This window comes from Rosa rugosa, chromosome 5, assembly GCF_958449725.1.
Source record: "Rosa rugosa chromosome 5, drRosRugo1.1, whole genome shotgun sequence".
Classification (NCBI taxonomy): domain Eukaryota; kingdom Viridiplantae; phylum Streptophyta; class Magnoliopsida; order Rosales; family Rosaceae; genus Rosa; species Rosa rugosa.
The window spans coordinates 2,914,108-2,936,122 of record NC_084824.1 but is presented as its reverse complement, the minus strand read 5'-3'; the positions used below and the strand labels follow the sequence as shown (position 1 = coordinate 2,936,122).

Below are 22,015 nucleotides of genomic sequence, written 5' to 3'. Positions count from 1 at the left end.
GTCATTAGACACTTCTAAACAGAATATTTTTATCATTTAACCAAAGGGTTTTTTTTTTTTTTATCGAAATTTAACCAAATGTTGTATTTGAGATTTTTAGGCAATTTTTGTTTTTAACTTTTAATCCAAATGTGGGATATTTGGAAATTGGAATGAGCAACAAGGGTTTGGGGTATACTGCAAACCATTTGCAATTTATCAGCCTCGGTTTAAGATTTCAATATTCTGAAATATCACAAAATATTGGTTCAATTAAGTCGGATGTTGATGCTAATGACCAAAAAGCATGTTTCGACCTAGCAGAGCTCTGCTAGGGTTGGGAGAGCGCCGCCCTCGGGCTTGGCCTCTCTGCACCTCTCTCCGTCCTGTATGGAGTGCATCTACGGCGTCTTCCTTGGGGGCTCCTAAATCAAGACCGGCTACCACCGTGTCTTCTCTGTCACAGATTCCTTCTGTGCCATCGTGGCTGCTAGGCGTGATGCCCTGTGTTTTACCGGATTTTCTACCTCTTGATAGTGGTGGCTCGCTTAGGCCAAGGCGCACGAGGCTCAAAGGTCCAGGCGCGTTGCTCGAGGCGGAGGCAGTTCCGTTCCAATCATGGCGGAGGGGATCGGATTTTGCGATCGGGTCGGGTCAATCTCTTTTCGGGTCTTCTCTCCATGGATGGCAGTACCACCATCGAGGACGTTTTTTAGCTACTCGGCGTCCCTTGGTTGTCTGGCGACAAATGGATCTGCTGTTTGGGTGGTCCGACTTCCGAGTCGTCGACGCTGGCTTGGATGGATTGATTGATTCACACCTTCGTTGCCGGCAGGTTGACGGCACGGTGGATGCCGGCGGCCTTTTTCTATGTGGGTCGTCTGGTGGTAAGGAGGTCAGGAGATCTCTAGTTCGGTGGTGCAGGGAGATCGGAGGCGTGGTGGCAGCTGGGTGCGGCGGCGGCAGGATCACAGCTTTGGCTGTCAGGGCAAACCCTAATTGGGTTGGGGCTTTGGCCTATTTTTCTGACTTGGACTTGGGCCCTAATGGGTTGCCTACGGCTGCTGTTTGTGGGCTTATTTTGTTCTAGATCCGGATTTGGGATCCTGGTGGATTTCTTATAAAAATTTGGGATCCAGGTCGATTTTCGTCGCGATGCCTAACTTTTTATTTTTATTGGGATCAATACCCGCGAGGAACTGCAGGGATTATTGGTCTGAGGTTGTCAGCGAGTCTACTGATGGATTCTGTAGAAAAAATTTATTATCAGTTTCTTATTAGTTTACTCACCCCTGAGCTTCACTCAATAGGTTGTGTGATATTGCGTTTAGCGGTGTCTCTTTCTGACGGCCCCACAGGGGCGGGTCACTGTGTAATATTGCTTCTTCCATATTGAATAAAAATGTCTGACCTCCTTCAACTCAAAAAAAAAAAAAAGTCGGATGTTGATATAAAATTTGAAAAATTCTTTTATACACTGATAATGCAAGTGAATAAATAATTTCAGTAAATCTGAGTCAGGTAATATTTTTTTTTTAATATAAAAAAAAGTATTGATGTTATCTAACCGTCTAAATGCTCTCAGATAAAATTTGGGGTAATTTAAATTCTGCAACGAACAGCTTTAAACTAAAAAAGTTGAAAAGCCAAAACTGAAAAACGCCGATGAATTAAAAAGCGCGCCTGAGGCTTAAAAAGCGGAAATCAGCCCTTTTTTTTTTTTGAAAAGGCGGAAATCAGCCCTTAAATTGAGTGAGTTTGGAATTTTTTTTTTTGCTTTTTCTGAGACGACGCCGCTTTGAATTTTTGGGTTTTAAAGGCCTATCTGGGTCGCGACTTGCAGCAGACAAGAGTTCGGCTCTCCATTTGAGTTGTCGCACTTCCAAAAGGCAGCAAGATGATACAAATCTCTTAGAAACCATTAGTTTTCTCAAGGATTGGCTTTAAAGGAGACTATTTTCGCACTTGGAGTTCAAGTTGCAGACTTGGAGTTTGATTCGCAGCAAAAGATTTGAAGGTATGATTCCAATTGATTTTCGCACTTTGAATGTTTAGGCTCTGTTTTTCAAAGGCTTTGTGAATATAAGATTGTTGATTGTTACAACTGATTCGGAATGGCGGGTTGGTAATTACAAACTTCCCGAGTTTACTATGTGGATTGTGTTGGAGGCATAAAGTGAACAACTTGTTTGTTTATTGCGTTTTATTTCAGTCAATGATAGGTATTGATCTCTTGGCTTACTTGATCACATCACGATTTGTCTACCTAAAGTTTGGATGTTTTGTGCTCATCTTACAGTTTAGCCAACAAACTGAATGCATTATGAACCAACAGTAATAGCCTAACCAGAACCAACATTCTAAAATTGAAAAGAAAAGGTAGAGGTCAATCGGAAAATGAATAAAGTAGACCATGTCCAGATTGTTATATATGCTGATTGTTATGCTCCTCAAAAAGTATAAGCCACTGATTGTTATGCTGATTTCAATTGATAGCTACTTATTGTTATGCTGCCCTATAATATATACACACACACTTACTTAATAGGGCTTGTCTACTAGGAAGTTTAATTGATATGCTGCCGAATTAATAATGTTCTTTTGGTACTCTTAACGTGGTGTGTATAAGAGTAATAATTACAGGTCGTTTATACGTAAGGGCTTACGCCTACGCTCAAGGCGAACGGCTCACCGGAAAACGTGTCGGCCTACGCCTCAGCGTTTTAAAACATCTTCCGATGGCCATCGACTCTCTCGTTCTGGGTAGCCCCTCACTCTCTCTCTCTTTTCTCTATCTTCTTCACCACAACCTTCTCTATTTCTCTTCTCACATATAGATAGATTTCTGTAAAGCTTAAAATTTCACGGTTTCAGGCGCCGGGCAAGAGGTAGGCAAGAGCTGTGTGATTGTGACGATCAACGGGAAACGAATCATGTTGGACTGTGGTATGCATATGGGCCACCTCGACCACCGCCGCTACCCTGACTTCTCCCTCATCGGCCCAAACTTCAATCAAACCCTCACTTGCATCATCATCACTCACTTGTAAGCTCAAAACCTAATCCGAAACTTATAAACAAAATCCACAGAGTCAGTTAGCTAATTGGATATTTACTGTGGCAGTCATCTGGATCACATCGGCGCGCTCCCTTACTTCACTGAAGTCTGCGGTTACAGTGGCCCCATTTACATGACGGTAAGGTGTTTGATGAAATGTCTGTGTGAGCTGATTTTTGGTGGTGTTTTGTTTTCACTGGTTTTTCGGTGTGTTGCAGTATCCGACAAAGGCGCTGGCGCCTTTGATGTTGGAGGACTATCGGAAAGTGATGGTTGAGAGAAGGGGCGAGGAGGAACAGTTTACGTCCGAGCATATTGTTGAATGCATGAAGAAAGGTGTGTGAATTTTGAGTTTGTTTTGATGGAGGTGGTGAAAGATATGGTGGTTTCGGAACTGAATTCAGTTGTTCATTGCAGTTATACCGGTGGATCTCAAGCAGACGGTGCAGGTTGATAAGGATCTTCAAATCCGTGCTTACTATGCAGGACATGTAAGGCTTTCATGTTGTCATTTTGCTCAACTGTTGAGTCCTGAACTCCTGATCGTAGTTTTCTTTTTTATGCTTCTAAGGTTCTTGGAGCTGCAATGTTTTATGCAAAGGTGGGAGACGCTGCTATGGTGTACACAGGAGACTATAATATGACACCAGACAGGCATCTTGGAGCAGCTCAAATTGATCGACTAAGTTTGGACCTTGTTATTACAGAGTATGGGATGTGTGTGCTTGTTCCTTTTTTACGTGTCTGTTCTTTTGTAGCCTATCCTAATGTATCTCTGCACTTACATTCTGGTACCTATTGATCTTTACTTGTGAATTGTGATTATTTCAGATTCTGTTTTCTTTACCTTATTTTGAGGAACATATGTATCAGATGTTTATCCTTTGTTGTGGTGACACCACAATCCTTGATGCTTCATCATCTTTCCGAAATTAGAGTTTGCTTCAAGGTTTGAGTTCAAGATTAACTCTGGAGTATAGAATTATGTTAATATACGGGTGCGTGTGTATCAGTACACTGCTTTATAGTTTTATCTTCACTACTCTAAGTTTGAACTTTGTGCTCATCACTTGTTAAACAGTTCCATTTTATTGGTTCTCCTTTCTGAACTTAGGACACACTTTTTTGATGCATGAAACCTTTTTGTTGGGCACCTGCTTATGTATGCTATTCATTAGGTTAATCCTTCCACTTTTCCTGCTACAGGTCCACATATGCAACAACCATTCGTGATTCAAAATATGCCAGGGAAAGAGAATTTCTCAGAGCTGTACGTTAATGATAAGATTGAAGTATCAACAGATCATTTTATAGTTTTCTTACGCTTTTGAACTCTGATCTATGATCTTCCATCTTTGAACTCTAATCTAAGATCTTCTGTTTTTTTTTTTTCACTGATGTGTTTATGTTTTGTCTTGGTTTTACATATGATTTCTCTCTGAAGGTGGTTGTCTTGTTGATCTGTATGCAGGTTCACACCTGTGTTGCTGGTGGGGGAAAAGTGCTAATTCCTTCATTTGCTCTGGGAAGAGCTCAGGTATTTCAATCAAGATGGTTTTGATTGCCTTGACTTCAATTATCTGTATCTCAACCAATTTTGTCATGTCTTAGTTAAAGAAATGTAAAGAAGTATGCTTTACCTATGATACATGTTGAGCCCAGAGGACAAAGAAAGGAAAAAAGGGAAAAAAGAGAGAGACATTTGGTCCTGAATAATTTGTTTCTGATAAAAAATTCCTTGCAGTTAGATTGCATGCTCGCGTGTTAAAACTCTAATAACTTAATCAGCATTGAAGCCTTTCAAGCTGTATAGGTCTAGAAAATGGATGTGCCTTCATACAGTGAAAAAAATCAGCATTGAGTCTCATGAAAACCAGACACAAGTACAATAATGCTGGATTCTTCTTATCTTTATGTACTAAATTCTCCTGGTTGTGAAATTTTATACTGAAAGTAATTTAATACTATGTAGGAACTCTGTATCTTATTGGAAGACTACTGGGAGCGCATGGATTTAAAGGTTCCTATTTACTTCTCAGCAGGTTTGCAGTTGATTCTTCTCATACTTAACTCTTTGTATGGTGTGTTGTCAAATTGTCTGTTATTCTCTCAATCAGGAAAATGTATGCTTTGCTGAATTGCTGATATCAAATTACTATTGATGTTAATAATTCTTTCAGGTTTGACCCGTCAAGCCAATATGTATTATAAGATGCTCATCAGTTGGACCAGCCAGAAAATCAAAGAAACATACTCCACACATAATGCATTTGATTTTAAAAATGGTAATTCTTTTTATCTGTTAGCTCTGAGGTAATGGAGTAGTTTCTAACATGTTTCGTTAGGAATTCAAGTGGATAGGGAGGTATTACTTCATCCAGTAATAATACGAAATATTGATGAACAGAGAAACAAAGGTAGAAAATGGAAATTGAAAAAGTGGAAGGGAAGACTGTTGGCTTTTGTCTTTGTTATTACTCCCTTTCCCATTTTTTTTTTATAGATTCGTGAGCCTGTCCTTTGCAAGTCCTCTCACTTCTGAGTTTTACCTTAAGCTAATTCTGACACAAAACAAGTAGAAAATTATCTGTATTGCTTTTCCATAAGTTGTACTTTGGAGTTTATTGAATTTTGTTGGACTCAAACACATGAAGCATTCATGAACTGGTACTGGTTTTTTTTTTCTTTTTTTTTTTTCAGCTTTCAAGCAAGGATCTTCAAAGATAGTAAAACAATTTAAACAATCTTTCCTCGTTTGAATTGATAAACATTCTATTAAATTATTGATTGAACAACATGATACTATTTATTATCATATTAACTTTCTGATAATTGATATAAGAAGTTATTATTTTATTGCTTATCTATGTTTGATAATCCCTCCATCTTACTTTCATGAGTTTGAATGCTGCAGTTCACAAATTTGAGCGGTCTATGATAGATGCTCCTGGACCTTGTGTTCTGTTTGCCACACCGGGGATGATCAGTGGTGGTTTTTCACTTGAGGTTTTTAAGCACTGGGCTCCTTCAGAAAAGAATCTTGTTACAATGCCAGGGTAACTGCCTTCTCTGTTTTGTATTTTCCAAATCTAGAATTTATTGCAGATATTGGTAATAGACTTTAGGTTGAAACCCAGACGGTGATTACTATAACAAAAACCAAAGAAAATTGTCAAAAGAATTTTCTGGCTAGCTGGTAAGCTGAGCTGCCTATAAAATCTCTACTGGTGTCTAAAAATTAGAGAAAGAATGCTTTTATGTTCATATCTCCATGGTTCTCTCTGTTCATGTGTGTGCCAAGTTGAACTTTCAGTGATTGCTTCTTCTTCTTTTCTAGGTATTGCGTGGCCGGAACCATAGGACATAAATTAATGTCTGGTAAACCGACCAAAATTGATCTGGACAAGGACACCCGAATTGATGTGCGATGCCAGGTTTATCTTCTTCACTTACTCCTTAGCATAATTCATATCTTTTTTGTCGAGTTAATTCGAATTTATTCATGAGGTGATTTGTTTGCATTGCCAGATTCATCAATTGACTTTCAGTCCTCATACAGATGCCAAAGGGATTATGGATCTGGTGAAGTTTCTTTCTCCCAAGCACGTGATACTTGTTCATGGTGAGAAGCCTAGGATGGCTACTCTGAAAGGAAGAATTCAATCCGAACTGGGAATTCAATGCTACGACCCTGCAAACAATGAGACCGTGTCAGTTCCGTCCACCCACTATGCGACAGCAGTAGCTTCCGATGCATTTGTCCAAAGTTGCTCAAATCCGAACTTCAAGTTTTCTACAGGCGGCTCAGAACACGAACAAGGTTCAAGTTCGAGTAACAGAAAATCCATTCCGCGACTGCAAGTAAGTGATGATAGGGTAGCCGAAGGGATCTTGGTTATGGAGAAAAACAAAAAAGCCAAGGTAGTGCACCAAGATGAGCTCCTGGTCATGTTAGAAGAAAAGAAGCACCAAGTCAAGTTTGCATATTGCTGTCCTGCTCACATTGGTAACTTGCAAGAGAATCAAGAGACCGAAGGCACCGGCCTGCCTCTGTCCTCAACAAACAATGATCTGCTTCAGCTATTGTCTGCAAAACTCGCAAATGAACTCTCCGAGGGGAGCATTCAAGATTTCGGGGATCACCTTCAAGTGGAGTCGTTTTGCGTGTCCATTTGTTCAAAGGAGGATTGCCCTTACAGATTAAGTGACAACGGTGGCGAAGGACACTATGAACCAGTGTTCTTTTGCTGCAGTTGGGCAATGGAAGATGAGAAGCTTGCATGGAAAGTCATCTCAGTGTGTCAAAAGTCAACACTTTGACTTCGACAGTTGATACGACAATGCGCGCCGCATTCAGAGTGTCATACGACAGATAGAATGATGACGTAATCCTCTCTGCTACTCGTGCTGTCCTACTACGAGCACGTGTGATGTCGTTAGAACAAGAACAAGTCACACAACCGGCTACATAGACATTGAACTTTAGGTGAAGGAAATTTTGAAAGGACGACATTATTCTTTTAGATAAAAAAGGACGACATTATTCTTTTAGATAAAAAAAAGTCTTCTTTTTTCGGTGGAGTCATGGAAAATTTGGATCTTTCAGAAAACTTGGATTTTGATAACAGTAGATTATGACAGGGAGTTTGATCACATCTAGGAATAACTCGGTATAACTTTTCTGTTTCTCAAAACCAATGAGGCCATCAGTCAAATTCGAAGATTTAGTTGTATGCTAATGAACGAAACAATGTAATTTATTGTCATCAAACTCAAGAGCTAAAACAATATAAAATAAAAAAATTTAAAATTGCATAGATTTAGAACCCAATAGCCGTTATTATATTAGAGATAGTTGAACGTATGATCTAATCATAAAATCGTAATTCAATTTTTCACTGCATATTTTTACTCAATTTATATACACTTTAACTCAATGCACAATTTGGATCAACATTTTTATATAGTAGAAATGTGTGTCATAGATTAGCAAATAAGGTAGCTCATACATTAATTAATCCCAATTTACTTTAAATATTTAAACTAAATGATTTAATCACGCGTTAAATTTCATCTCAGACATTATTTTGTATGATCTTACTCGTATTTGATGAATAAAGTTTCTTATTTCGTCAAAAAAAAAAAAAAAATCTTTTTCTTTTTGTTAAGATATCTTTCTCTTTTTGTTAAGATATTATTCTATTTCATAAATATAATTTTCCAAATAAAAAAGAGAGAAAAGAATAATAGACCAAATAAACAAAAGCTGAAGCCGATTTGAAACGGTGGCGCAAAAACGAAGTACGGAAATCACAAAGAAAAACCCCTCATCTACCATTCAAACACAGAGAGACTTTCAGAGAGACTAGTCCCAATTCCCAAACCATCCCTGACCTTCAACTCTCTCAGCTCTGGTAATAGTAGACCACAGCTCTACCCACACCTCTCAATTTACTCTATATACTATTCAATCATGTCTCTCTTTCTCTCTCACCTATAAGCCTCTCTCAATTTTGCTACTACAATTTCCATCTCAATATGTCATCGGGCTCTTCAGCTACGGCGGAGACGGCGACGGCTACGTCCACCGAGTCACGCGCGCCGCTTCTGCTTCCCCGGCAGGGGAGCGACGGCCGTGACTTGTCGGACCTCGGCTCCCCGACCCGCCCGGCCACGCTGGCCATGCTGCTGGGCCGGGCCACGGGCCGGCGCGGGCCGTCCATGCTGGTGAGGGAGACGGCGGCGCGCGAGCTGGACGAGCGGCGCGCCGACTGGGGGTACTCGAAGCCGGTGGTGGCGCTGGACATGATGTGGAACACGGCCTTCGTGGTGGTCTCGGTGGTGATGCTGGTTCTGACCCGAGACGAGAACCCGAACACGCCGATCCGGCTGTGGATCTGCGGCTACGCGCTGCAGTGCTTTGTCCACGTGGCGCTGGTGTGGATTGAGTACCGGAGGAGGAATACGAGGAGAGGGAGGAGAGGGCCGGAGGTGCTGCAGCAGACCTCCGAAGCTGCCGAGGCTAATGATACTGATGATGATGAAACAGCTACGGATTTGGGGGTTCAGAGTCGTTCCAGGTATCAGAATTACGTTTCAATTTTGCCGAATTCGGAAACTGTAGTAATATTCGATTGGTGGTTGATCCTTGCTAAACTGTATTATGTGCTGAATTGAGCTGAAAGGAATTGTGTGCTGTTACCATGTTCAATTCTATGACAGAGTGAGGTTGGAAACTGGAAACGGCAGTCTTGAATTTGAGGTCTGGGAATGGAAAACAGTAGGATGAGTCTTGCGTAGTGAAATTGCAGGCCGTTACCGTTTTCAATTTTCAATTATATGGTGAAGTGTATCCTGAATTTGAGGTAGTGGTGATACCGGGAATGAAAAACATTACGATAACAGGAGTGGAATTTTGAATCACTTGATCAGTGAACGAGATGGTCTTATTGTTATTTGAGAGGATTGTAGTGATCCTAAAAATAATCCTTGTTCTGCTATACGCCCCATGACACTTAGTACCTTCGCTTTACAGTTCAGGATGGGCATCTCTGTGTTGTGCAAATGGCCCTTAACTCGGACTATTAAGAAACTTTATCTGAATTTTCACCCTCTACCATTCATAATGTACTATTGCATGACTGTTTCCTATAGTACTTCTTGGCACGTTTCATTGTGTGCTTCTGTAACATATATGCTTGAGGGTCAATACATTTCTGACTGACTTCAACTTCTATGGCATAGTTGCTCTAAACGATGTGAATCAGTCAATACAATGGCATCCTTTCTCTGGTGGATAGTTGGCTTTTATTGGGTAGTCTCCGGTGGTGATTTGCTCCTGCAAAATGCTCCGCGTTTGTACTGGTATGTCTTTATCCAATTAAATCAGAAGTTCTTCAGTTCAAAATATATGCATCACACGTGCATGCCAGACATATTTCTTCATCTAAATTTCACCAGAAGACTGTTCTGGCATTGTAACTTTAGAGATGAATACTGAAGCTCTCTTCTCTTTTTAAGCGCCATAGCAGTGAAACTAAAAATAGGGCTATATGCTGATTTTATCACGAAATCGACCTGAGCCAGGGTCTTGTGTGTATAGACCACAAACAATCTTTATTAAGTCTAAAACAACTAAGAAATTCACTCTAATTCATGCAGGTTGTCTGTGGTTTTCCTGGCATTTGACGTCTTCTTTGCCATCTTTTGTGTTGTTCTGGCATGTTTGATCGGAATTGCTCTTTGTTGCTGTTTGCCATGCATCATTGCAATTCTATATGCTGTGGCAGGACAGGTATGGAGAGAGAACCTTTATCCATGAATCAAAATTCAAGAATGAAATGAGAGCATTGTAAGTGCTTATTCTTGTATTTCCTTGTATGCCATTGTAGGAAGGTGCATCCGAATCAGATCTCAGTATTCTTCCAAAATACAGATTTAGAATATCAGGCGATGAAAAATCTAGTGTAGGAGCAGGGAAAATGATTCCAATGGAATCAACCAGTGGGTACCTGGCAGTCGAGCGTATTCTTTTACCAGAGGATGCGGTATGTTTACAGCATCTTTTTATCATAAACTACATCTATAGTTTAGTATATCAGTCAATTCTGTGGAACCCACTGTTAGAATTGATTAGGAATATTCTCTTATTTTCTTTGTCGATAAAAAAATATAAAGAAACTACCCAGGCCCCGCCCCCCCCCCCCCCCAAAAAAAAAAAAAAAAAATCTTATAAGCTAATGTTTGATAAGCATACACCCTTTAACATGTTCACATCAGTGGTAGCTTAAACAAACAACAATAACCCCACTCCTTCCAGAATAGTGCAGTGTAGACTCCGTCAATGCATTACAACTTGTTATTCATTGGTGAGAAGATCTTATATTATAAGTCTTTGCTACTGTGTTTATTTGCATCCATGCTTCTATTGTTTTATTTTCATGAAAACAAATTGATGAACGAGCAACTTTCACAGACTAAATTGTATAAGCACTTCATGCTTCTATTGCATTTTACAACAATTCAATTTATGAACTTTTGTGCTCTGGAGATTTATGGCTTTGGCTTTCTCTTTCCAGGAATGTTGTATATGTCTCAGCCAATATGAGGATGGGGCAGATCTTCACACTCTTCCCTGTAACCATCACTTCCATGCTAATTGCATTGTGAAATGGCTTAAAATGAATGCAACATGTCCTCTCTGCAAATACAATATTCTCAAGGGAAGCGAACAGGTTTAATGGATTGATAGGAACCTGCTAGTGGTTGGCTCTATACACACTGGCCGTATGTACAGAAAATGCCAAGTCACAAAGAGCAAAGCCTTTGAAATAGTTATTGAGATTGAACTACGACAAACAACTGAACCTCGTTTTGTCTGATCGTGGCCATTTGAGGTTGTCTTGATTCCTTCCGTTTTTGTATGTGCTCTTTCATGCCTGTGCGAAAGTGGAGAAAATCATGTTATTTTACTTCCTAGCTTCTTTTGAGGAAAACACTTGTTTTTCATATCTAAATGTTCGTGTTGTTGATATGAGGTTCGGAAGGTGTAGGTGGTGTAACTCGGTTATTCTTGCATTTTGGCATATTGGCATGGACTGATTTAGGGTAAGGATGTATTTCCTGTATGTGATATATGATTACAGAAGAGATCAAGTGTGTCTTGATCACGCATCACAGTGAATTCCAGAATGTAGTGCGTGGCTACTCTGTGTGACATGCAAAAGGTTCAATTAAAAGCAAGGGTTCAGTTCATAATACCAAATAACCCATAACAACTTCCTTGTGCTTCACCAACTGATACAGGTAGAGATAAAGGTTTCGGACTTCTCTCTATACTTTCAGCAACTGAACGGTTGATGGAATTAACACATTACCAACTTTAATAAAAAATTAGTACAAAGGCATCCCCGTTGGTAAACGAAAAAAACCAAGATAAAATAGGACCTCACAAAGGTTTTTTTACTTGAGATTGCCGACCTTGGTACACAGCTTTTCAGCCTGTTTGTACTCTTTCAGCTTCATTTTGGAAGCAACCTTCAATGCCTTAGCCTGTTTTTTCTCTTCAGCAAAAGCCAAATCATACTCATTTACTTCACAGCCTGCATGGAAGAAGGTTCAGTGAGAATAGGTCAAGTCATCAGCTTCACAAACCAATATGTTAATCATGGTACCTTCTCATATCTCATGGAAGCTTTTGCATATTTATCAGCCTTAAAGAAAGCATTTCATAATCTTAAAGACATCGTGTTCATGAACCCTTGCTTGTTACAGCCTCCCATAATCTCAAAGACATATCCCTTAAATTCCTGTTTCACAATTTAAAGTCTTTCAAGACAGAGAACTCAAAGAAGGGTCATTCCAATGACAAAACCATTCAGCCACATAGTACACATCTTTATAAACATCATATATAGCTCATTCACAACTACATGTAAATAAAAATTTGCTAATACGTATACAAGATTATAATTAAATATGCAAGCAAGCCATTTCACTTCAAACACGTACAGTGGCTATAGAAAACTAAAATCAATACTGAAAATGAATGAAATGAACAAGCAAGCAATTTCATGCAAAACCCAGATCCCATCATAGACCTCACTTCATCTCGATATCTCAGAGGATACAGAACATCATTTTTGAAAATATTGAGCTGTCATCCTTGACACCAGAAACATATATATCAGTCTGAACTAAATGAGACGGTTCATACTTTATGATTCATCACGGACATTCATAATTTCATATACAATTCTAGGCTAATACTTTATGATTCATCACAGACATTATTCATATACAAACAACTCTTAATCTAATTGAAATCAATTCCAAACAAATCCAAGAAATCATTATCTGCTAAATCTCCATGCTGAAAATTACAGCAAAGCCCAGATTCATTAACAAATATTGAGGCAATGAAATCTAATGAACCCTGGACGGCGGCGCCGGCGACTGCAGCTGCTTTTTTGGCTTCCGCAAAGAGTCGACGGTTGCGACGCCATCAACAGAGTAATCAATTAGGTCACAGTGACTTCGAGTTATAGTTGGAGAGGAAAACCCCAAATGTCAAGGATCCTTAATATGAGAGGATAAGGAAATTCAATCCTTACTGGTATAGGAGTAAGTCAGTCTCTCGACTCTATAAATGCCTCCAGAGGTTATACCTTGTTTTCCGTTCCATCCCTAGTAATCAGAGCTCATAGCATTTCAATACTATCGATCTTTGCTCATCAAAACACTTGGTGTGATTTCATGGCTGTAACAACTGATGACCACGATCCAAAAACAGAGCCTGCTGACATCCTAGCAGCAGAGCAAAAGAAGGAGGAGAAGAACAAGGCCAGAAAGGCGAAGAAGGCCGAGGAGGCTCAACCTGAACAAGCGAATTCAATAAGAAGTAAAGATCATCATAATAGGCAACTTCTTGCTCGGGCAAAGATGGTGTCAACTAGTAGTGTTAGTGCCTCTAGAAAATCTGAAGTTAAAGGCCGTCAACCGAGTTTGCAGTCTCATCAAGCCCCGAAATCTCTTGTTGAAGCGGCTGTAACTCCCTTTCCTATTGCGATGATGGCGTCAACCCAAATCCTCAAGATGGTGCCTTTTGCGGAGAGGGTGCCAATTCCAGTCCTCAAGATGGCGTCAGTGAGTAAAGGCAACAACAATGCAGATGCTGAGACTGCTACTCTTCCTGTTGTTGACGAAATCAATAATATCATCAACACTGTCCCTGAGACCAATCAATTTGCAGATGTAATGAACATCAATAAGGAGGAGCTTGGAGTAGTTTCCGGGGCAAAGAATAATGATGATGAAATATCTGAAGCAAGAGGAAATGAGGTTATTAGGGAAGAAGAGCAGGAAGAGTTAAATGCTGAAACAATTGTTCCTGGCTCTACTGCTACTACTAATGTGATTACTAGTGTTCCTGTCCAGGAGGGAAGTAATATCAGCAATGTCCCCGAGGCCAATCAATTTGCAGATTTGATGAACACGAAGGAAGGCCTAGTAGTTTCCGAGGACCAGGCAAAGAACAGTAATGATGTTGCTGAAGATAAACTTGAAGTAAGGAGAAAAAAGCTTGCTGAGGCAAATCAGAATGCCTCAAATGCAGAAGCAACCAAGAAGACAGAAAACCAAGTACAGAGGCAGAAAGCCGAAGCCATAAGAAATGAAGGATATAACATGTTTTCTCTTCTTCTTGAAGAATCAGAAAATGAGCAGGAGCAGGACATAGAGGCCAAGAGAGTAGAGGAAGCTGCAACCACAACCGAAGAAAATCCTTGTGGAAGTGAGTCTGAGAAGGAGCAAGAGGCAGAGGCCAAAAGAGTTGAGGAATCTGCAATTACAACTGAAGAAAAACCTCACGAAAGTTGGTTTGAAGCCGAAAGTAGTTGGGAGGAGCAAAACATGGAGGCCAAAAGAGTCGAGGAAGATGCAGCTGCCAAGAAGAAAACAGAGAAGAGGAAAAGGAAGAAGAAAAGTAAGGCAGAGAAACGTAATGAAAGTTGCCCATCAATTGGTGTTCTTTCTTTGGCATTGGTATGCCTTCTGATTTACAGTTTTCTTCTATAGGCGATTTGAAGCCGTTCATTTTATGGTACAAAATGCTTCGACTTATTATTGTTACATGACTAATATTGTGTTAAATGAAGACTACAAACTGCTTGGCTTGTTCAAGTATGATTTGCAGAACTAATAATTCAACTTCATAGTTTCATCCATGCTCGGCCTTCTTGACAAGAAAAAGTAAATAATAATGATAATTATAATTATTATTATGCACAGCTAGCATAGTAGCATAGCTAACATACGTCATATGGGGATCATTGGTACATCACTACATTGTCTCCCACTCTCCTCTCCCCTAATTCCCCCGCTGAAGCAACAAGAACAAGAATTTATAAATCAACTTCAGTATATCATCACTGCAACTTTTGCTCCATCAAGATTCAAGAGTATAACTTTAAGCCATATCACCATTACTTCATTTTTACTAAGCCAATTTCTCCTGTAAAAGCTATGACTGGGGAAGATGTACTACGTACTTTTCTACGATGACTTCAAGAGTAGCAAAGGTAATACGAGATCGATCCTTTTAGATAATTCCTGATCGATAAGCGGCAAACTAAATCTGAATGCAGTGTGTGGCCAGCACCCTGTGTGACATGCAAAGAAACAAGCAGCAACTTCATTGCATATCTAATAACCATTTTGTTCTAGTCTACCCAAAATCGCAAAACAACCTGCTGTAATCAATACAAACCTTGTAAGCTACCAAGTGTGCCACGGGAAGCCCTTGGCTACCACTTCTTGCAAAAAGAGAAACATCAGCGATAAGATCTAAGACCTTATGACGACAAGGTTCATCTAAAAACAAAGTGGCGGATTTAACCAACCTTTACTAGCACTGCAAAAGGAAAACCAAATGGGAGAACTATGTACTAATTGAGGTTGGCATATCAATTTGATATTTCTCCCAGAGCAAACCTAATGGATACCCACTCTTTGAAACATTTTCTTCCAGACTTTTGTACACAAAATTAAACCAAACTGTTAAGTCAGGTCAGCCCAATTCACATGCCATTGCCTAAATCAAGTATACTTCAACTTAAAATCAATCTGAGTTGCAGTACATGAATTCCAAAACTCTAGGCAGAAAATTCTCACGTACGCAAATGCACATGATCAATTTCTATGAGGAAAGTTCTTTAAGTTTTTTAGAGTTCAACAGGGTTTGAAGGAGCATCAGTTGAACAAGTTTAGTCAAATTCTTGATGTAAAGTCCCTCACGGCCTGTTCACTAAAGTAAGCTTTTGGGGGGATAATCACATATTCACATGGTCTTTTCCTTTGATAGTCAACGTGCTAGTTTTTTTAAACAAATATAGCTACTCCATCTAAGCAAGCATTTAATAACTTTTAACATAAATCAAGTATTTCATCTAATGAATTCAACTTCTATTTCAAAAAAAAAAAAACAAAGTATTTCATCTTACCTACAAACAATTGCTTTTTTCCAATGAACCTCCTTTTATGAGTTCTACACTGCACATTCGCTCTAACTATTAGAACATGAAGTCGATCATTAGCAGAGTAATTTCAACATCATCCTACTAAACTACATAAAATGGGTATGCCAAAGGCAGTCTATTTAGTTATCTTAAGAAAAGAAACCGAACACATTAAGCTTGAGTCCAGTCCGCTTTATTTGTTTTTTTTTTTTTTTGAATTATGGAAACATACTAGTAGTATGCCTCGGTTCATAGATTAAGAATAGTACAGAAAACTACTCTAATAATACATTTCTGCTCAAAGTAGTCTATGCCAAATAACAATACCTCGCTTTGCAGGCAATCTATTCTACCTAACCTTAAACGCCGAGCACGCAATTGTGGTACGCTAAAACTAAGTACTTCCACAAGACTCATAGAGACATTCTTACAAGCATAGACATAGATGCAAATAAAACAACTAGACATCTATAGGATCCTGGCCTGTAAAAAGGTCAGACCTCTTAACAAACCAAACTAGCCTAGAGATTGAGACCAAGCCCAAAAAACTTTGTCCCAGGCCCAGGCCCAAGGGTACCAAAAACAACACCATAGCAGACTTTAATCTGCCTCTGCCAATCATCGTCGCCGCCGCCACAGATTCCGGCGGACATCCCCTCTAACGCAGCATCAGCACCACCTCTTCTTAGCAACCGAGCACAGATCAGTAGCAACCCAATCGGTGCTGGAAATGGGAGAGAAGAACAACAAAACCGAAACCCAAACGGCCAAAATCGAGAGACCGATTAGGATCTCCGATCTCAAAACCAACCACTGCCGCAACAACAGAGGCCTCCTATTCAGTCAATCCTCGCTCACCGCCGCTACACAGACAACACCTAGTTCAATCGCCGCTGCAAATCCGCCAGCTGCTCCTCCGCAACACTTGCTCCAAACAGCAAAAAAGAAACCCGCTCCAAGCCGCAAAACCTACTTCCCCTGCCTCACCTTTGAAACTCGCTCGACGACGATAGATTGCGCCTCTGCTAGACCGAAGATGAGGAGCAAGCCATCGCCGTCACTCTCTACACTCAAAACCCTAGGTTTTGCTAGTCCAATATTATTATACCCTACTATAATTATTTTTTGTTTATTAGACATAGCCCAAGAGAAAAATGATGTCGAAACTAATTTCTACAATATATTGGTAATTGCTCCATGTGAAGGGATGAGATATTTACACTCTACACTAAAAGGCAAACCCCAAAATACTATTCATTACTATTCAATGAATAGTGATGGGATGATTTTGCCCCTTTATTTTTATAGAATTTACATTTCTATCCTAGGTTGTTTTCTTTCCCTAATTTATGTATCCAGTTTGTTGGTTGTCAGCAGCCTTAATACCTCATTTGCTCTCTCCTTCGCCCCGTGTTGCCGCCTTTCGCCTTTTTAGCCATTTGGCCGTTCCTATTTATGTTTCTCTTGCTTTTCGTTGTTGCATACTCTTTGGCTATAATATTTTCAAATTAGACAAGAGAGTACTGAAATCTTAACCCTAAACTCTCATGAAGCATGGGATTTGTAGAATTTGAGAAGCCGGTGGATATGAAGGTCCCTATGCGTTCAATACAAAAATATGGAAAGCAAGAACGAGAATCCCCAAAAAAAATCCCCATATTTATGTTTCTCTTGCTCTTCGTTGTTGCATACTCTTTGGCTATAATAATTTCATATTAGACAAGAGAGCACTGAAATCTTAACCCTAAACTCTCTTCCTCATGAAGGGTGGGGTTTGTAGAATTTGAGAAGCTGGTGGACGTGAAGGTCCCCATGCGTTCAATACAAACGTCTAGAAAACAAAAACCAGAATCCCCAAAAAATTCCCCATATTTTTGCAACTCTTTTAATCAACTATAATGTGCTCGAGCTTTACGATACATAACTATAGCTAAATTAATCAACTAAAAGACCCGCAAGCTCGAGCACATTATAGTATGAAACTAGAAGAGTAGAAGTTAGATAACTCTCCAACTTTATATCCACTCTACAAAAACCAATATTAGTAGCGACAATGGAATACCTTATTTATCGAGCTAGCTCATATAGTTTGGTCTTGTATGGCCGTCGACTCCTTTACCACAATTAATTAATTGCTCCCCGTGCTAATATATGGATATATATGACGATTTGTTGATATAGTTATGTGGTTTGCTTTGTCGGCCTCCTTAGATCGTTGAGGCTTGAGGAAGTGTCATGGGTGTAGTGTCATTTTGCCTCGACCCTTGATTAGTACCCATGTAATGACTTACGTTTGTTAATTACCCAACCCTAAACCTCCGATGCAATGACAACAACTAGATGATTGTCATTGAGTGAATAACAAGTCACGATAGAGAAAAAAGTTGAGATTAAAATAGATCCGCTACAAAATTAACCCATAAGTTATAGTCGTAGTGTTAGTTATCGAAGACCATAATGTCAAATACAGTCACGACAAATACCACCATCTTTAACATCATCCGGCAAATATTCTCTAAGTCTCTAACAACAATAGCAAGTAAGGTCATTCTACAGCGAAAAAAGAGTCAAAAGGCAAGGTGCCTGTAAAGGGGAAAGAAAAACGTTTACATGGAGAACCCCACTCTCTATCTCTCTCCCTCCCCAATAAGCGATAAGCCATCTCCCTGACCAGAGCGTCTCTCTCTAGGTTTTAGAGAGAGAAAACAAATCTGAGGAAAACCCATCTCCCTCCCCCTTCTCTCTTGCCCTGATGTTGGCTTGACAGTTGGGGGCGGCCCTCTCTTTTTCTCAGTTCCTCTTTCTTTCATCTTTTTCACTTGCTTCTCCCTCACCCCTGTGGTGAACCACACCCATCTTGTGGTGATCTTCTAGCTTATGTCCAGCTCTTGAGGACTTTGTTCCTCCGTTTTCTGGCCTATGTTCAGCTCTAGAGGACTTTGTTCCTCCCTTCTTTGCCGAACAACCCTAAAAATTTTCAGATCCAAAAAACTCCATGATTGCCCTCACCCATCACCTCACACCAACTCTCCTGCTTCTACCAATGACCTTCTCCATGAAGGATTTTGTGGCTACTTCTCTAAAGTGAGAATCACTTACCGATTGGATTATGGGTGCTCACGCATGGGTGTTCCACCCCCCATTATCCGTTGGTTTTCTTCTTTGTTACTGACTTCTGTCCCGTCTCGGTGGCTTTCTCCCCTTCCCGGTTTGAGTCTCTCTGGTGGAGATGCGCGAGTCAGTGTGTGGTATTGGTTCCTTTCTCTCATCCCCCTTTATGTTGGTTTTGACTGGATTTGCTTTTTGGGTTGGTTCCGGCAACGGCTATTCGGTACTCATCACTTCGATTCGGCACTTCTCGCATTCTCTTGGCTTCTGGTGCGACTGCTGTGCGGAAGCGTTTGGGCCGCGGCGGTTGTGTTTGTGTTTAGAGTTGATGTATTTTAATTTTTAGGGTTGCACTCTGTTGCCTGTCCATGTGGATTATGGTTGAGATGTAATTTTCCTTTTTGGGTTTATTTGTACTTGGGCTTTGTTTTGAGCTCCTTCCATTGAGTTTACTCAGTGGTATTTATTAATGAAGTTTCATTAATTTCCAAAAAAAAAAAAAATCTCTCTCCCTCCCTCTTCCCCGTTTCGTTTTTTGTTTATCTTTTTTTCTGTTGTGACTTGTAACCTTAAAATTTCGGGATTGTATTGTCGACTGTCATTTTCATCATATACCTTTTTTTCTTTGAAAAATGTCATTTCCATCAGATGCAGGGAGGTGATAGTGGTAGAATCACCATCATTTCAATCTTGTTGTCAAATACCAAGTTTACCCAAGTCCAGTTAACTTACAAACCCAAGGCTAAGGTAAGTTAACCGGCCAAATATGAATACAAAAGCCTAATAAGATTTTACGAGGATTCGATTTTATGAATACAAAGTTGCTTCCATCCTTGAGTTCTGTACAGTTATTGACCCGAGTATGGATAATATCACTTCAGTAGATAAGGAACTCTTCTAATGAGGACCACTAAAATGAGGACTAGTTGAAGACTTTCTAATCAATAGTTTGGAAGACCTACTTTTCGATTACATTACGGCAAATCAAACGTTAGATGTTTATGTATGCATGAGTAGATCACTTCTGAAAATTTTCTTCCAAATTGCTAATCGTTAAGGTACTGAACTAGATCAAATAAATGGACGAACTAAATCTGTCAAACATGAACCATGATTTTCAATTTGGTTGAAAAATTGCATAAATGATCTACACATAAATATCTAAAGATCTAACGGTTTTTTTTTTTTTTTTTGGTCTGAAAATATCTAACGGTTGATTTGAGAAAATGTGATCGAAAAATGGGTCTAACACAAAAGTTCTCAACTAGTTCTCATTTTAGTGGTTCTCAATAAAAGGGCTCCCTCAGTAGATATAGAATTTGGTTTGGATGTTGTATTGCAACAAAAGGCCCTTGAAGGTATGGTAATGTTTTCTTGTAAATTGGTTTTGCTTTATGCAATTTTGATGTTTTCATATTTGAATGTTCATTCTGTTTCTGTATCTTATTTAGCAGATATGGAATCTAGGGCTGGATTCGGTTCTGAAAATGCAAAAATTCGCCGGAACCGGAAAGGGAACTTCGGTTCGGTTGTTGTAGTTGACAGTGCCGGAACCGACGGGAACCGGAACCGAGAACCTTTGGATCGGTTTTCCGGTTTCAACGATTCCTTGATGAAGTTGAAAAAAAAAACCCAGAAACTTAATTTGGAGACCTGCTTGGGGACCCCGACATTCTCGACTCGCGGGGCTTTGAAGGTGGCTTTGATGACGTCGAGCATTGAGACCCGGTTGTGGAGGCGGGCGATGGACTCGAGCAGGTCGAGGATGACGGTGCAGGGATAGAGAGACGAGTATTCCTTCAATTGCTGATTATAGTCGTCGTCGTCGAGCTTGTGGATGATGCAGTCGAAGGGGCCCTGCTGGGTCAAGGCCTTGGCGGCATCGACGGGGACCAGATCAATGCCGTGTTGTCCGGCGTGGGCGATCAGCGACGGTTGGATGAAGGTCTGCTCTTTCTTCGGCGGGAAGGCGTAGCCAATGCGGTGGCGTCGCGGAGGCTGCGATCTGGAGAGAGAGAGAGATGAGTTTTGAGAGGAGTTTTTGGCTTCTGAACCTTGATCGGAGAGAAAGGGATGAGAAAAGCTGAAAAGAAGATAAAATAGGCCTGAGATCTCCTATAGCAGAGTTTATTTTAGGGAAATAAGCTTGGTCAAACCTCCAATGATACAAGGACATATGTCCTTCGGTTCCCAGCAAAAAAAAAAAAAAAAAACCGGAACCGAACCGAACCGAACTTGCTTCTTCCAGAACCGAACCGAAAAAAACTGAAGTAAATATATTGGAGAACCGAACCGAACTGAGTTTTTCGGTCCGGTTCGGTGCGGTTTTGTCGGTTTTACGGTTCTAAATCCCAGCCCTAATGGAATCTAAAGTAGATTATCAGCAGCCAGGAAAATATGTCCTTGAAGTTGAAAAAGTCGGTCTTGTTATATCAGCAGCCTCCCGGTTACTAACAAAACTGCTCGACTCTGATAAATTTTCCCAACCGCCTTGAGTTTGGGTATTAACTTTCCTTTGTAAAAAACTCTCATGTAATAGTGAGGACTTCCACCATGAACTTGGTCAATATCTCTGCAAAAGCTGATTTGCTATGTATTACAAATTATAGCAAAGATTTTACCCTCGTTTTTAATTCTTGTAAACTCAACAAACTCGTCTTCAATCGACACAAACTCCATGACTACATAGCCGTCAAGTTTTGAAATGAAATAGAAAGGTAAAAAATACCTAATTTGATAGTACCTTTAGTAGTGAAATGAAATTTTCAACCGAAGGGTAAAAAAAAAAAGAAAAGAGAGAGGGTAAAATTAAGCGTAAAAGTGAAGCACGCCGGTTAGTTCAAAGCTTAGCCTAATT

The 22,015-nt window shown here is 40.0% G+C and overlaps 2 protein-coding genes across 2 annotated transcripts; both read left to right on the top strand.

The window, feature by feature from the left end:
• The first annotated feature begins 2,542 nt into the window (after positions 1 to 2,542).
• Positions 2,543 to 11,720, top strand: LOC133713071 (cleavage and polyadenylation specificity factor subunit 3-II). Its single transcript, XM_062139196.1, has 19 exons — positions 2,543 to 2,742; positions 2,854 to 3,025; positions 3,104 to 3,176; positions 3,256 to 3,373; positions 3,455 to 3,528; positions 3,609 to 3,745; positions 4,244 to 4,307; positions 4,509 to 4,574; positions 5,010 to 5,079; positions 5,218 to 5,322; positions 5,952 to 6,093; positions 6,375 to 6,471; positions 6,566 to 7,191; positions 8,158 to 8,222; positions 8,595 to 9,117; positions 9,782 to 9,901; positions 10,199 to 10,331; positions 10,429 to 10,584; positions 11,116 to 11,720. The coding sequence occupies exons 1-19, from the start codon at positions 2,718 to 2,720 to the stop codon at positions 11,275 to 11,277; spliced, it is 2,928 nt and encodes a 975-aa protein (XP_061995180.1). The 5' UTR covers positions 2,543 to 2,717; the 3' UTR covers positions 11,278 to 11,720.
• Positions 11,721 to 13,291: 1,571 nt separating this feature from the next.
• On the top strand, positions 13,292 to 14,611 carry LOC133709172 (uncharacterized). Its single transcript, XM_062134827.1, has one exon. It carries the CDS (start codon positions 13,292 to 13,294, stop codon positions 14,609 to 14,611), a length of 1,320 nt encoding a protein of 439 aa, XP_061990811.1.
• Positions 14,612 to 22,015: the final 7,404 nt, after the last annotated feature.

Bases quoted from the DNA above. Each gene is read 5' to 3' on its own strand.
- LOC133713071 (XM_062139196.1), top strand. From the start codon at position 2,718: ATGGCCATCGACTCTCTCGTTCTGG. The intron at 8,223-8,594 runs GTTAAGATATTA...CGGGCTCTTCAG, and splicing joins TAAGATATCTTTCTCTTTTT to CTACGGCGGAGACGGCGACG. The intron at 10,585-11,115 runs GTATGTTTACAG...TTCTCTTTCCAG, and splicing joins TTCTTTTACCAGAGGATGCG to GAATGTTGTATATGTCTCAG.
- LOC133709172 (XM_062134827.1), top strand. From the start codon at position 13,292: ATGGCTGTAACAACTGATGACCACGATCCAAAAACAGAGCCTGCTGAC.